General features: G+C 41.0%; 1 protein-coding gene across 2 annotated transcripts; it reads right to left on the reverse strand.

Moving 5' to 3' along the window:
* Positions 1-5391: 5391 nt before the first annotated feature.
* Positions 5392-15802, reverse strand: LOC139243424 (probable ATP-dependent RNA helicase DDX5). Of its 2 annotated transcripts, none has more exons than XM_070870768.1 (13): positions 15581-15800; positions 14802-14973; positions 14013-14106; positions 12839-12972; positions 12186-12251; positions 11952-12093; positions 11711-11871; positions 11130-11302; positions 9778-9888; positions 8765-8826; positions 8621-8680; positions 7099-7323; positions 5392-6273 (listed from the first exon to the last, which is right to left on the reverse strand). In XM_070870768.1, exons 1-13 carry the CDS (start codon positions 15625-15627, stop codon positions 5771-5773), a joined length of 1950 nt encoding a protein of 649 aa, XP_070726869.1. In that variant the 5' UTR covers positions 15628-15800; the 3' UTR covers positions 5392-5770. The 2 variants fall into 2 exon arrangements, 1 of the variants encoding a protein (XP_070726869.1); XR_011589569.1 differs by lacking the exon at positions 5392-6273 and adding an exon at positions 7557-7749 and having other exon boundaries at positions 7237-7323; positions 15581-15802.
* Between the last annotated feature and the right edge of the window lie 458 nt (positions 15803-16260).

Raw genomic sequence — 16260 nt, forward strand, 5'->3', positions numbered from 1 at the left:
CACTGCTCGAGTATGCTTTGTAGTGTGAAAAATCACTTTCTGGGCTTAATTAAGTCACAATGACTTTAAACTAGTAAATGGCCGGGGGGGGGGGGGGGGGCGGCTGCTCAGATGGAAATTGTACAAATAGTAGTTCAAAAACAAATGAAAGGGAAGAGAGTAAAGTAACAGTCAGAAATTGCGGTTTCGGCACTACATGAGGGAACATTGAAAGATGTAAAGTGATTAAACCAGGAGAGAGAAATAAGAAACAAGTTAGTAAAACATCAGAGCTGAAGGACAGGCTAGAGTGTGTATCCCAAATATGTGTTCTTTATACAAACACAGAGTATAAGGAATAAATTGAATGAAATGCAAATGCAAATCGGAGGGTATGACATGGTAGCCATTACTGAGACATGGCTGCAAGATGGTCGGGACAGGGAACTAAATGTACCAGGTTATAAAGTCTACAGGAAAGATAGGAAAAATGGCAGATGGGGAGGAGTAGCCTTAGTGATTAAGGATGAAACACTTCAATGATAAGAGAGGATATAACAAGAGGTAAGCAGGCAGTGGAGCCTATAGGTGGAATTAGGAAATAGGAAAGTATTTAAGACCGTAATAAGAGTTGTGTAATAGGCCTTCTGGTAGCAGTTGTGAAGTGCTAGATTGTATAAATGCAGAGATCAGACAAGTATGTAGTAGGGGGGGGGGATTTTAACTTGCATGTAGATTGGGATAAGCAGACTAGCACCGGTCAGAATGGTAACGAATTTCTTGAGTGTGTCTGGGATAGTTTTCTACAACAATGGCTTAGAGGCAACAAGTGGACATGCCATATAAGATTTAGTTATGAGTAATGAGCTAGATTTAGTTAACAGCCTGACTGCATGTGAATATTTATCCAATAGCGATCATAACATGATCCAAGTTCAACGAGGCATTTGAAAGGGAGAAACACAAAACAGCTACTAGGATTCTAGATTTGGGTAAGACCGACTTCAATGGGATGAGACAATGACTTGTCTGCAGTAAACTGGGCAAGTCTGTAATTAGGTAAACTGACAGATGATCAGTGAGAGATGTTCAAAAAAGAATTTAAGGTGATACAGAATCAGTTTATACCCGAGGGGCAAGAGCTCTACTTGCCAAAAAAACAGCCAAGGATGACCAAGGAACAGCATAAAACTAAAAGAAAAAGCATACAGAAATGCAAAAAAAATAGCATTTAAACTAGTAAATGAGTTAGATGAAGTCCTTACTACTAGGGGGATCAAGGGGTATGGCGAGAAAGCAGGAATGGGGTACTGAAGTTGCATGTTCAGCCATGAACTCATTGAATGGCGGTGCAGGCTAGAAGGGCCAAATGCCCTACTCCTGCACCTATTTTCTATGTTTAAATGGAGGAGGGGGGGAAATGGGAAAGATACAAAGAACATCAAAAGGTCACAAAACAGAAAGTAAGAGCTACAAAAAGGGAATATGAAAAGAAAATTGCAAGGGCCATCAAAACCAACAAAGAATGTTTACAATTATATCAGGAAAAAGAGGGTAGTCAGGAGCAATGATGGCCCCTTAAAAACTGAAAGCAGTCGTATTGTCAATGATAAGGAAATGACATGTTAAATAATTACTTTGCATCAGTCATTTTTCTTCTACATAGAGGAAGAGGGTTTGTCCTGATTTTTTTGCTAATGCACATTATAAAGCTATTTCCCTAAGAAACTGTTTCCTGAAATTCTGAAGAAACTAATACTGTATGAGGATCATGGGCTCAATAAAATGAACAAAAGTAAAATAACAGTAATGAAGAAAATAATGGTACTGAAAAGTGACAAATCCCCAGCACCAGATGGTTTTCATCCCAGGGTTTAAAGGAAGTAGGTGAGTACATTGCAGATGCCCCAGCTATAATCTTCCAAAGTTCTCGATTCAGGAACCATTCCTTTAGATTGGAAAATTGCACGTGTAACTCAGGTATGTAAGAATGACGAGAGAAGGAAACCAGGGAATTATAGACCAGTTAGTCTAATATCTATGGTCAGGATACTGTGAGAGTCTATAATTAAGGATAGGGTGACTCAACACTTTGAAATTTTCAGTTCATCAGAGTCAGCATGGATTTGTGAAAGGTTGGTTATGCCTGACAAACCTGATTGGATTTTTTGAGGTGGCTATAGTGGAGAGGGGAATGCCTAAGGATTTTATTTATATGGACTTCCAGAAGGCATTTGATAAAAGTCCCACAGAATTGAGGACAAGTTATTGACCTGGTTAAACTGGCTGAGCGGCAGTAGAGATAGTGGGTATTCAAATTGGCAGAATATGTAGTGGTATCCCGCAGAGATCTAGTTCATTTTCCAGATTTTTTTCATACAGGAAACAGATTCTTGGGAAAATAGCTTTATAATGTACATTAGCAAAAAAATCAGGATAGCTCCTTTGAAGATCTAAATTATATTTACTCATAAAAATCCAATGTTACCCTCTAAAAAGATAAGTTACATTAAAACTGATGTTACATTTTTATAACTTGTTGGGAGGAGACTGCAAGTGTGATGGATCCTTTCGCTTAGGCTGTCCCTCAGTCAAGGTTGATTTGCTTCCCCACTGGAGTTATCAGGTGACTGATGAGACCAATACAGATCTATAGTCTGTCACAGTTGAGGGAGGTGGTGGTTGAAGGGACGGGTGGCTGGGTTGTCGTGCGCTCCTTCCACTTAGCTTCTGCATGCTCCCGACGAAGAGACTCGAGGTGTTCAGCGCCTTCCTGGATGCTTGTCCTCCACTGAGTGGTCTTGGGCCAGGGATTCTCATATCAGTGGGGATGTTGCACTTCAAGGAGGCTTTGAGGGTATCCTTGAAGTTTCCTCGGGCCACATGGGACTCGCTTGCCTTGTCGGAGCTCTGAGTAGAGCGTTTGTTTTGGGATCTAGTCTCGGTCACAGGCGAGACAGGTGGTGGTTGAAAGGATGGGCTGCCCCAACTATTGGCATATGTTATGACTTTAATGACATCGGAAGTCATATCCAAATAGCAATAGTCAGCATTGTTAACACGTGACGTATGAAGTGCGATGGACAAAAATACCTCGATATCCCATTCGTGAGTTATGTTGCATTTGCATCAGTGACCCATGAGTTGCACTGAATTGCAATAGTCAGCCCATTTGCATATCAAATGACTCAAATCCCATGTAAAATGGGAGCAATGTCCTGACATAGTTGGACATTCGTGTGCAACCTTTCAAATCCCAATTCTGGCTTACAATTGCGACATAGGATATGGAGCAGCAGATAAAATTAACATTTAGACCCCTACTTTACCAAGGAGGTGGCAATGTGCCAACTCTCACCACCCCCCCCCCCCCCAGAACTGTGGGTTCTAAAATAAAAGTTAGTGATGAGATATTAAAATGACACCAGTGCCCCTTTACTAGAGCGGGAGGAATGAATTAACCATAGTTCCGTCATGATTACTACTCTTGGAAGAGTACACATATACAGTAAACAGGATTGGACCCTGCACCCATTGTCTTGGTTCAAGAGAATTGCTATTTGAACTAAGTACCTTGAAAAAAATTAATCCCAGCCTGATTCAGTGTTCAGAAAAAGTAAGGTAAATTGGGAGAATTTTAAAAATTTAAACACAGCAAATGTTAAATCCCTTTGTTGCAAGTTATGTTAAATTGTTGGCAACATATCTAGCAAATAATGGGATCTAACCCAAGGATATTTGACACCAAGTAAATTATTTTAATCAAGATCACTGGTAGGGCAGACTACAAATTTCAGCCTGCAGTAGATACTCAAATTTCAGCATCACAAATCACTCATAAGCAGTCCCCATGCTCAGAATAGATTTTGGATAATAAATGTTATAGCATGATGCTGTGGCCTGACCAATAAGACCAGTTTACTGGATTCTGTGACTCCACACATGCATGTTTCCTTTCTTCCCAAAGGTGGTCTGATCACAAGATATGATCAATTGTACATCAATAGTGGTGTAGTTTACAAGAAACATGACTGTAGAGGACAAGGTTTTTACAGCAAGATTTACCCATTTCCCCATCCCTACTCATGAAGGGCCTACCGTCACCTTAAATCAGTATCACTGAACTAACTGGTTCGACCTTTTTTTAAAAAAAAGGCACTGAGGCCTAAACATGCCAGACTGACTTTTTCCCCCAACCAAGAGATGTAAATGTTTAACCATTGCATTCTTCCCCTTGGTGCAGGTGGCAGAGCAGTGAGTAGCTACCACTCTTCTGTGCACAATAAATTATACTGATCAAACATCATAGAAGGCAAAATACTGCAGATGCTGGAAATCCGAAACAAAATGCTGGAAATACTATACTGTTACATCTAACATTTTTCAGTTTGACAAAAGGTCAGCGATCTGAAACGTTAATGGTTTTTTTAGCACAGATGCTGCTTAACCAGTTTACCAGCATCTTGTTTATATTAGAAAACCTCAAATGCACTCATGATCCCCCATTGTCTCAAACAGATATAGTATTGCAGGTCTGTCAGAGGTGCTATCTTTCAGAGACATTCAACTGAGGCCTCATTTACACTCAAATGGATATAAAAGATCCTGTGGCACTATTTCAAATCATGGCCAATATTTATTTCCCCCCGCCCCCCAATCACCACAAACAGATCTGGTACCTCATTGGGATGTCAGGTGGCCATGAAAGGCACTATAAAAATGCAAGTATTTAAGATGCAAGTAGATTGCTTAACTTGGTCAGTAAGCATAGAACTAGCAGATATGGGTTTTAAAGTGAAGTTAAACTATACCCCATGACAATACTTTCCTTGATGTACAGTATGGAATGTACACCTCCCTCAAAAAAAGGGTGGGAAATTGTGTTTGGCATTTGAGATAGTTGTAGGAAATGGTAAAGGATGTCCCTGTGTTGCTGAGGACAAGGTTGTTTTCTCTGGAGACCGGCAGGCCAAAGTTGAATGAATATTGAGCTTCTGCTGGATTATTCTTGGGGATAAGTTAGTATTTATTAAATTAGTTTTCTCAGAAGATTCAATAGAAGGGTACATTCCTTGAACAGCCTCCAGGGCTCTGAATACCTCAATGACCAGAATTGTGCAGTCCTGTAGGTGTGGTCTGATCAGAGCATTCAATAGTTTAATCCAAGGAAAAAGGAATTACTTCAAATACATCAGGATACCCTTAAATTGTACAATGGCCTTACAATACAGACATTGAAGAACCTTTTAGAACCTGTATTAGTGACCTCTAAGGTACTGTGCATTTACTTATGCAAGCAACTGGAATCATGTAATCACAAATTAGGGTACTAACTACTACTTCAGGACATGCAATTAACCCAAGTGTGTAAACTGAAGTGCATTATTCATGCTCAATTAAAAGGCAAAGGAATCCAAATATTTTGAGTTTTATTTAAAATGACACTTTGGCAGTTACATACATACAGAACTCCAAGACTCTCAAACTTCCTTATTGGAAGGACATGCATCTTTACATACGCTGTGGTACTTTATGCATAAGTTAAACTTGTATAATATTAATCTGCCATTCTAATAGAAAAAACACTAACAAAAAATTTCCAAGGAATGTAAAGTAACAAAAAAAAATTAAATAGTGGGGAAAGTGCACCAATCCTACTGCTGCACTGCAGTCTTTCCTGGAATATCAATGGTTTCTAATATTAAAGAACTTTCTCATCCTCTCCTCAAAACAAAAAGTTACAGTACAAGTCAGAAGAGAATGAAAAAACTCAACATCTAGTTCAAATAAGTTACTTCTGCATTCCTGCATACGCAAGAGGCATAGGGTAGCCAGTCTGCGTCTGGAAACCCATTCCCATCAAAGGTGGGGGTGGATACTGATAAGGAGCTCCCACTGACTGCTGTTGACCAATGCCATTGCTTTGCATGGTTTGACTACTTCCAAATTGCTGGACTTTGCTACCGACAGCCTTGTAACCATTCTGACTCTGATTGCCATATGCACTAGCTCCCTGGTTCACAGATCCTGGATAACTAGAGGAATTTCCAAACCGAGATATACTTGCAAAACTGTTCGTGGAGCCGAATTTCCCAGAGCCAAAGGCATTTTGGCTGGCTGAGGTGTAACTTTGTGAATTAAAACCATTCTCCCTGCTTCCTAGTCCATATGCCCTGTCCAGGCCATCCCTATTCCTAAAACCATTATAACCCCCACCCCTGTTGGAACCAGAGAATCTGTCTCTTCGGTCATCACGGCGATCATCTTTATAGCCACCCCTACCCCTGGAACGACCTGTATAAAAAAAAAAATTTAGTACAATTACAAAATGACCAACCTTTGAGACCTGTGCACAATCTTACATTTACTGACATGCAGATTACTTATGAAATCAAACTGCATGCTTCACCAACTGCCACCTCCTCCAATACCAAACTGACTAACTCAGGCTGAATCAGACTATTCACAACCATGGCATCCAGCATAACCCAAACTTGAGCATCCAGCCCCCACATCCTTCCCAAAAAGGCCACCTTTAACTGCCTGCATCTGACCCCATCTGGATGGTCTCCCATCCTCAATGTCAATACAATCAAAAAACTGCCATTTACATCCTACCACCCCAAGTGTCTCTCACACACATATACATACTCCTCCCCATCCCCGATTGCCTACATTAGCTTCTAGTTCTCCCATGCCTCAGTTTGACATTCTTATCCTGCTTTGAATTGCTCCTTGGCCTTGCCCATCCACTGTCTCCAACCATCTCAACCCCAGTAATATCACACTTCTCCAGCCAATTGTGCATCACCTTTCTTCTGCCTGTCCACACCCAACCCCTATCAGTGGCAGCCATGTTTTCAGCCTCCTCAGTCCCTGTGTTACTTTAAAACTCACTTGCCCAAAGCTGGTCTAATCTCTCCTTTGGCTAGATATGGATATTCTTATTCTTAACCACTTCCCCACTCCCCCCCCCCCCCAAAACCAACCAATTTTGGACCTAGGAAATTTTCTACACTAAAAGCAAGATGTTAAAATGAAGGTTTCTATTGAAATCTCAGTTTAGTCAAAATTTATTATAAATTACTTAAATGCAAATTTCTTGCCAAATATAGTTACCTGAACCTCTGTCTTCCACCATCTGAATTAGCTTTGGGTTGATAGCCTGATTTGCCTCACGAAGCACAGAGATAAGGTCATTTGCTTGCTTTATGTTGCCAGGAGTAAAGAACGTGTAAGCTGTGCCAGTTTTGGAACTGCGGGCAGTTCGCCCAATGCGGTGAATATAGTCTTCAGAGGAGTTAGGGTAGTCATAATTGATGACAAATTTCACATCTTCAACATCTGTAAAGTGTTGCAGTATTGCAAAAGCAGGTGCAAATTATGCACACCACAACAGTCAGATCAAAAACAGAAGTTAGCAAGTGAGCAACCAGCTGCAGCATCATGACTGTAAAGCAAATGTTAAACAACCCTTAGTTCAAATCCTGTGGGAATACTACTGTGGGAAGAGAAAACAATGCACACTCCCCTTAAAAAAAACAACCCAAAATCTTAGAGATACTTTGAGATCTTACCATTGGGAGTATGCATTCACTAGTCCATTCCCAGTCAGCGAACTCCCCACATGTTATCAAGTGACATCCGGATGCTTCTACACAGTTGGGCCCATTGTTGCCTCTTCATGTGCCATTCAGGACCTTAGAACAGTCAGGCAAGGTCCTTCCTACACATTCATGAGAAGCTCAGGATTCAGGCCACACTGCACGTCTTGCCAAGACCAAAATAGACTACAATTAAACAGAGCCCAATGGACACCTATATCCCCAATACCTCCCTACTGAGTTTTCCTTTTGACATCTTGTCTAGGCAAGCACTTCTAAGAAGCCAGTGTTCACTTGAGAAAATGTCTCTGTTTGGCAGGTCCTGACATGACTTAATGTGCATTAGGTGAGGGAGGAACTTCAGAAGTTATGAGGGCATTACACTGCTAGATTATCAGTGTTGTCTAAAGCTGGGATCTACCAATCTTTCACTAACTTGTGCCAGTACTCACCACCAATTTCTGGAAAAAAAAAAGAGGATCTTACTGACATTAACACTGCTCTCCATTTAAAAAAAAACAAACATGAAGCATTGAACAAAGTTTAACAACAAGACACTTGTTCGGCACACCACTATTTTGGCAACCTCGCTACAACTTGTAAAAAAAAGTTATAATTTAGCTAACTAAAGGAAAAAATGAAACTAGGGCATAATGCAGAGTTAATATAAGTAAACAAATGAACCAAAGATTTAATGAATAAGAGTGGTAAGTGCTTCACGTCATCCAGGGCGAGAACAGATTTTAGGGTGGCGGGTTAATGTTGACCATTCCGCCTTTTGAAGATTACTGGCACACAATGCTCTCTGCTCAGCATCTCTGTACTCGACTGGGTAGCTGCCAGCCGATCACATCGATTAGTCCTCCTTCCCCCTCTCGAATCCTCGAACTGTCATGCCTAGGCCCTGCCACAAAGACTGCACCTTTACACAACTTAGAAAAAAAAACGCAAAGAAATGTTAAAGAAAGCAATGATATACTTTCTTTAAATCTTTGAATAAAGTGGGGAAAGGCAGAAGTTGAATTGGCTTTACTAACCTAAACCTCTGGATGCAACATCTGTAGCAATAAGGATTGGTGCCTTGCCTGACCGAAACTCTATTGGAAAAATAAAAAAAATGTTAAGACCCATACACACCTAGAAACTTAAAAGGTTTGTGTTCAAGCTAGAGCACTGCTTACCATTTAGAACCCAGTCACGCTCTGGCTGACTCTTATCACCATGAATACACATCGCTGGCCATCTACAGCAGGAAACAGATTACAATGAAAGACACCATCAAAAAATCAAGTGCATAAAATAATGTAAAACTATGCATAAAGTTCCTCATCCTGCAAACTACTCAAATCCATTTTCCAGGCAGGTAGATGTTACTGAACTGTACAAGTTAGGAGGTGCTCAGTAAGTCACCGCAATTTGCAGAATTCTTTTTCTATGCTAGGTCTGCATTATCCTGCCAATTCAATTAAGCTAAATGCATAGATTAAAATGAAAGTGTCATGCGACTGGAGCACTGAATAGTTTATACAACACTTCTGAATTCAAAGCCCTTTTTGGATGGAGTCATTATCTGGTCATTTGAATTAAGCAAGGTGGCAATTTAGCATCAAAATTTGAATTGAGATTAATGTTAATTTTTTTCATATTATTGATAGTCACCCATCCATAATTTGGGGACTCAGGCAACAGGCGTGCCCGAGTAGTTGTGGTACATCATATCTAGTGAATGTCTGCTTATTTCATGCTGGTCCGACATGGAGACTTCAGATTCTACAATTGTGGAGGCTACTGAACAGCTAAAGTGTGTATGATGTCGAAGTAAGCTGCTCAACACGTGACATTTATTTTTAAATAGATATCTAGTTTGTATTCCTCCCCGCCCCACCCACATTATACTATTTGTGCTGTTGCAAATGCAACCATTTTTCTACACTGAAAACTATTCACTTTGGCACCAGTTCCAAATGGACACCGTATATGCAAAAGGAAGTTTAAACAAAAGCTATGTCTACTCAAGTTCACGAAAATAACCCAAACATCTGTTCAGACAACAGAGGTTTGAGCAAGGAAGCAGAATACATTTCAAGTGACACTTTAGCTCAGTATTTTGATATTTGATACAAGATACCAATTACAGAACATCCTGTATCAAGTGATTAAAACTTGCTGGCAAATTGAAAGATTAACTGCTCACCCATCTCTCCTCATTCGCCTTGTAAGCTCATCACATCTCCGTTTAGTCTCCACAAAAATGATAGTTTTGTTTTCTTTTTCACTCATTATTTCCTCCATCAACCTCAGCAACCTAGAAGTTTACAAAGCAGCAATAGTTTTGGTTTAAAAAAGATCTAGACTCAAGAACTCTAGTTTAATCATAAATGTTCTTGGAATTAAAAATTCTTTATGTAATGTAAATTCATAGTATAGAACCAAGACACAGGCCTAAAGCATATATTGACTATCCAATTGCTATCAAATTAATGGGTGGGCCACATAGTTTGCATGCCAGACACCAGACTCCCAAAGCAAGCACTCTACTCAGAACTCCTTTACAGCAAATGAGCCAAAAGTGGGCAGAGGGAACTTTACAAGGACACCCTCAAAGCCTCCCTGATAAAGTGCAACATTCCCACTGACATCTGGGAGTCCCTGGCCAAAGACCACCCCAAATGGAGGAAGCGCATCTGGGAGGACGCCGAGCACCAAGTCTCATCGCCGAGAGCATGCAGAAATCTAGCACAGGCAGCGGAAAGAGCATGCAGCAAACATGTCCCACCCACCCTTTCCCTCAACAACCATCTGTCCCACCTGCAACAGGGACTGTGGTTCGCATAGGACTGTTCAGCCACCCAAGGACTCATTTTAAGAGTGGAAGCCAGTCTTCCTTGATTCGAAGGGATGCCCATGATGGAGCCAGAGCAATGGACCTTAAATCATTGGACTGCAGTTTTTTTGTCCCTGTTCAATAACCAGGAAAGTTTAGGTGCATGAACAGGTGAAGCTTGGATATGAAGCCAACTCCACAGCTTACTACTAGAGACAAGAACATCTAGCCAGGTTCTTCAAACTGTCAGGTCCTCTTACCAAAGAGTGCCACCATTACTGGAGAAAAATGAACTAACTTCAGGAACCCCATGAGTATCATGTGTTCGCAATCACATTCAAAATGTATGCCCATACTTCTGGAATACTTCCAAAGCATTCCTTTTGAGGGGAAGAAATTGCATTAGATAGAAAAGTTACAAATCAGAGATGCTAGAGTCTGGGCTCTTACTCTCAGGCTACTCCAGTAGTTTCACTGATGGGAAGCAACTGCATAGGCTTTAACTTGACCCAGAAACCACAATATAGACTGGGAGGGCAAGTGCTCCATCTGTAAAATGATTTCCAAGATAAAGTACCCACCAGGCTGCTACATTGAAGAGACACCAAATTCCAGTTTATGCATTAAAATTCCAAGAAAAGGCCTAGGCTTCCCTTTATAATGGAAGTGGTGCACTGTAGGGGAAAGATTTACACATCAATACTTATCCAAATCTCACTTACTTGTCATCTTTCTCAACCTCTTGGCACACATCTATAATCTGCAGGATGTTGTGATTGGCACTAAGTTCCAATGCGCCAATGTTAATCTGAACATATTCCTTCAAGAAGTCTTCAGCCAACTGCCGAACTTCTTTGGGCCAAGTTGCACTCCACATCAACGTTTGTCTGTCAGGCTATTTAGAAAAGAAATTGTTATGCACAAAAACTGGTCCACTAAAGGCAGCTAGCAAAAATGCACAATGCACAGATCAAGAGCATGCCAGGCAAGAGGAGACAACAGGAAATCAATTTTAGTTCTATATTAACCCACATCCCCAAACCAGATATTAATCTAAAAATTGGACAAAAAGCAGATAAGTTACAGCTAACCTTAACCTGCTTTTCCAAACTTCAACTGCTCTATAGTGACACTCATGGGCAACTACTGAATTGCAACAGAAAGAAATTTGTAACTAGCTTCAAAATGGCTCAGCTCTGAACAGATTAATTAGTCAGACATTTTGAACAATTTATGGCAAACATTTAAATTGTGGGTCCTATTACAAGAAAAATAGTATTTCAAAATAAAATTTGTCACTTACCCTGATTTGTTCAACAATTTTCCTGATTTGTGGTTCAAAGCCCATGTCAAGCATACGGTCTGCCTCATCAAGTACCAGATATGTGCATCTCCTAAGATTTGTCTTGCCAGCTTCCAAAAAGTCTATCAATCTACCAGGTGTTGCAATGCAGATCTCCACACCTACAGCATAGAAGGTAGTTAAGCCATTGATTTCTCAAGAGCATTACTGAGTTTTTTTTTAAATATTGAAGACATAATACCTCTTTCAAGATCCCGAATTTGTGGGCCCTTTGGCGCTCCTCCATAAATACATGTAGATTTTAGGCGGGATACTCTTCCATAATCGTGCGCCACATGTTGTACTTGTTGAGCCAGCTCCCTGGTCGGTGCCAGAACCAAACACTGAAGGAAAAAAACAAAACAAGTTCATAAGTGTGTCAAATTTCAATCTGCTAGCAATTCTTGCAATACAAGTAAAGTAGCTTGCAACTTACTATGGGACCATCTCCACGTTCCAGGAAAGGCTGGTGATTTATGTGAACAATGGCAGGCAACAAGTACTGCAAAGAATTTGAGAAACATTAATACCGTTGCAAAGATGATTTAATTATATAGTTCAGAAATTAGAGGGACAGATGGGGAGAGTTTCAAAAATGGCCATCGATACCATTTTAAACTCACTTTCTAAGATAGGTCAGGATAAATCCAAAGAATGCAAATTAGAGACACTTCCACTTAGTGCCCTTCACATTCTCAGGATGTCCCAAACTGGTTTAGTCAAAAATACTTAATTAAATTACTATAGGCAAACAAACCAGCCAATTTGCAGACAGCCAGGTCCCATACACAATGAGACTAAACAGGAATTACATTTGGCAACACCAGTTGAGGGATAAATGCTGGCCAGCATAGCATTAAGAAGAACACCATTGGTCGAGAGAAATACAAGAGGACAAATAGGGCCTTAGTTTAATGCCATGGCCAAAATATTGCACTTGTAACAATGCAGCACTGCCTCAGTACTGCATTGAAGCAGTAGTCCAGGATATGAGCTCAAGTGCTGGAATTGGGCATGAACCCTAAACCTTCTGGCTCAGGCAAGCCAACAGTGCACAAGTAGCTCAAAATTATAGCTAGTTATACTTACAGCAAGTGTTTTACCAGATCCAGTCTGTGCAATTCCAACCATGTCCTTGCCACTAAGTGCAACAGGCCAACCTTGAGCCTGAATAGCAGTTGGTTCTGTGAAATTCTGCTGCATTAGAACATCCAATACATATGCTGTGTGTGGGGGGGGGGAAGGGAGGAAGAGGAAAAGGAGAAAGGAGGAGGAAAAGATTTTAGGTGAAAGTTTTAACTGCCAACAGTAAAATTTTAATTGCCTGTTAATTTTCTACAGCCAAGATCCTCACTGGTCACTAAAATATTCAAGAGTAGCTCCATAGGACAACTGGGACAGAACTTTAAAGCAGTGATGTAGCAGCTGACAGCTCCAGAATGATCCAGGATAGTTTGGTGTTCCCTCCCCTCCTGTCATTCCCTACAGAGTTGCTCCAGTATACTAGAGGTGGGTCTCCAAGGCAACTAAGAAAAATGACAAGACTTCCTGCCTCACAATACACAGCTGATTAAATTTTGAAAGATTGAATGTTGTACAGAAACAGTAGAAAATACTCCCAAGTGAATCACTCCAGCAGAATTTGTATTTAAAACCAGTAATGTGTCTCCTGGGAATGAACTTCAGAATCTCTCCACCCACCTTAAATTAACCCACAGTATATAACGAGACCTCCAAAACTAGAATCCAGTTATTCCAATATGGACGAATGTCCCCCTCATTTCCCTCTCCCAGACATTCATCCCATACAGTGCTACAGGCAACTCAAATCATATATTGATGACCAACTTAATCTCATCTGAAATTTACACTCCCATTGAGTTGTGGAATAGTAGTTGGGAGCCAAATTCTTGGGCAATTTTACCCTGCTGAATAGGGACATTCTGGCCAATTTAAGCACCATCATAACCCAAAATCAGCTAACTCAGTGCATGGCATAGCTACTCATTGAAGTTATTTGAGACTGCAGCAGTAATCACATCAGATTAAGGGCTTACACTAATGCCATCTTATTTTATACACCTAAACTAAAATCAATAGAAGTTCATAACGTATGCAATTAACATTCTGACCACAAGGATCACAACTCAGTTCTGGTAGTGTAAAGGGATGTTTTACTACATCTAGGATATTTGCTACAAAGTTAACCAAAATATAGATGTATAGTTACAGTTTCTATAATGTATTTGTATTCCATACTTACTGGGGAAACTTGCTTCAACAAAGGTGAAAACTGGTTTAGGACAACCAAGCCCTTTTACTGTGATTTCTTTGCTTCTTCTGTACTGTTCAATTTCCTGTTGAATCAATGGTTAACAATAGTGTCAGAGATACAGTTACCTTTTGAAGTTCTATTTTAACTGCATCAATACAGATCCACCCATAGTATCCATTTGCATTAGATGTATTAGGGCATGTCCATAACGCATATTTTTTTTAAAAAAAGGAAAAATTGGACATTAGATAAAGTGAAGTTCATGCCAGAAAGCCCAAGAAATCAAACCAAATGGGAAGTGCAAAAACCACTACTGACACTTCACGGAAAGATTTTTGGTCTAGAGTGACTCCCTCAACCATTAAAAGACACGTCCACCAGGGGGAAACCGAACATTAGATCAGAATGCTAACTATAGTACACTAAACTTACGGAAACAATTATCTGCTCAGTCATATAGATTACAGTGGGCGGGGAAAGTCGACGGTCCATTCGTGACTAACAGGAATGAATCACCGGTATTGGCACACCTAGAATAACCCATCACCCACAAACACGTGCGTCATAGCAACATCCACTTACATTATCCAACAACTTTACATTTCCTCCCGATATCGCTAACATATATATGTTTTTTTTTAAATTGACATTCCCCTTATAAACCCCCATAGCTGCAAATGAACTGTTCAATTCAGAGACTGTCACTGCCTTCTTCCGGAACTAACTAACTAACTAACTAGCACTGACTTTGGCAGTTTATTTCAAGGGCTTATGTACCATAGTCCGGTTCACCACGTCCATGTGCTCGACGTAGAAGTTCTTCTCGAATTTGGGCAACTCTTCCATGTCCCATTTTCTTTTCCTCAGCTTCTCCCCCGGCTGCCCGAATTTCCTACCGGGAGGAGGCGCGTTTCTGCTGCCGCCGAAGCGGGGTCCACTCGAACCGAACCTTTTTAAAAAAAAAAAAAATTTTTACAAAATTAAAAATTTACACTTGAACACACAACAAAAAAAAAATATATATATATAGCCGAGCACGGCAGACCGGTACAAAGCCCTGACATCACACAGGGAAACGCAGCGAGCCGTTCACCAGGTGGCTTAAGAGCCATTTTCTGCCCCTCTCCATCCCCCGGCCATTTTAGATACAGCAGTACAAGGAGGAAACCTGCGACACGAGGTCAAATGGAGAACCGGAAAAATATATAAAAATTTTAAAAAATAAAAAATTTATTTCGTGGCGCTATTGAGAGGAAATGGAACGGGACCGATATTCAAATTGAAAACAGGTTAGTGTCAAATTCCCAATTTTTTCATTAAAAAAAATTATTCCCCCCCCCCCCCCCCCCCCGGTTAACTACGTCGCGCACAAACACCGGCCGGTCTTTTTTAACCGACCGTATGGCAGCCGCTCCTTCTCTCTCTCTCTTTCGCCCGGCATTTTTCCCGAGCCATCAAAACGGAACCGGCTTTTTTTTTTCCGCCCTCCTCTCTCGCTCTTCCTCATTGAGCAAACGCATCGATTTTTTCTTTTCCCCACACAAAAACGAACTTACCCGCCGCGCTCTCGATTACGGTCACCTCTATCATAACCAGGCATCATTGGGAAAAAAAAAAGGAGACGGGTGGGAAAAGAGATGAGAATTTCTTCAGCGCTCGAGGTGTTTTTTTTTGTGGAACCCGTGTATATAAAGATGGGCTCAAGCGCAGGCTGTGGAGCTGAAGCTAAAATGCCGGTTCCTTGTCCGCCTTTAGTAAATGCCGGCGAAAGAGAGAGGGCAGGCTCACCGCCCGGAACTCATTACGTCACCCGCGTATCCCTCCGCAATTCAAAAGCTACGTAGCACCAACTCTGACCCAAATACCACATTCCTCCCCCCTCCCCCCCCCCCCATGCCCGCTTATCGGCCCCTTTCCTGCAATTTTAAACTATTCCCAAAATGAATGTAATCCCTTTTCCGAGTGCATTTCTAAAAAAAAAACAAGAAAAATGTTTCGCTTTCCGATTTTTTTTTTTGACAGGAACTACTTTGCGTGGCGGTGGTGATTACGAATGAGCGAGAAGAGGCTTTTTCCCCTTGACGACGGGGATGACGTCAATCAAACTCTCAGGGCGAGGAGGGGAAAACGCGCGCATAAATTAACGGCGCGCCGATTAAAATAATCTAATGGGTGAGCTATTGCGGCCGCAGCGGTTTATATTTGATGGGCAGCGGGTGAGGGAAGAAAACATTTT

This window comes from Pristiophorus japonicus, unplaced genomic scaffold (genome assembly GCF_044704955.1).
Source record: "Pristiophorus japonicus isolate sPriJap1 unplaced genomic scaffold, sPriJap1.hap1 HAP1_SCAFFOLD_1689, whole genome shotgun sequence".
NCBI lineage: Eukaryota > Metazoa > Chordata > Chondrichthyes > Pristiophoridae > Pristiophorus > Pristiophorus japonicus.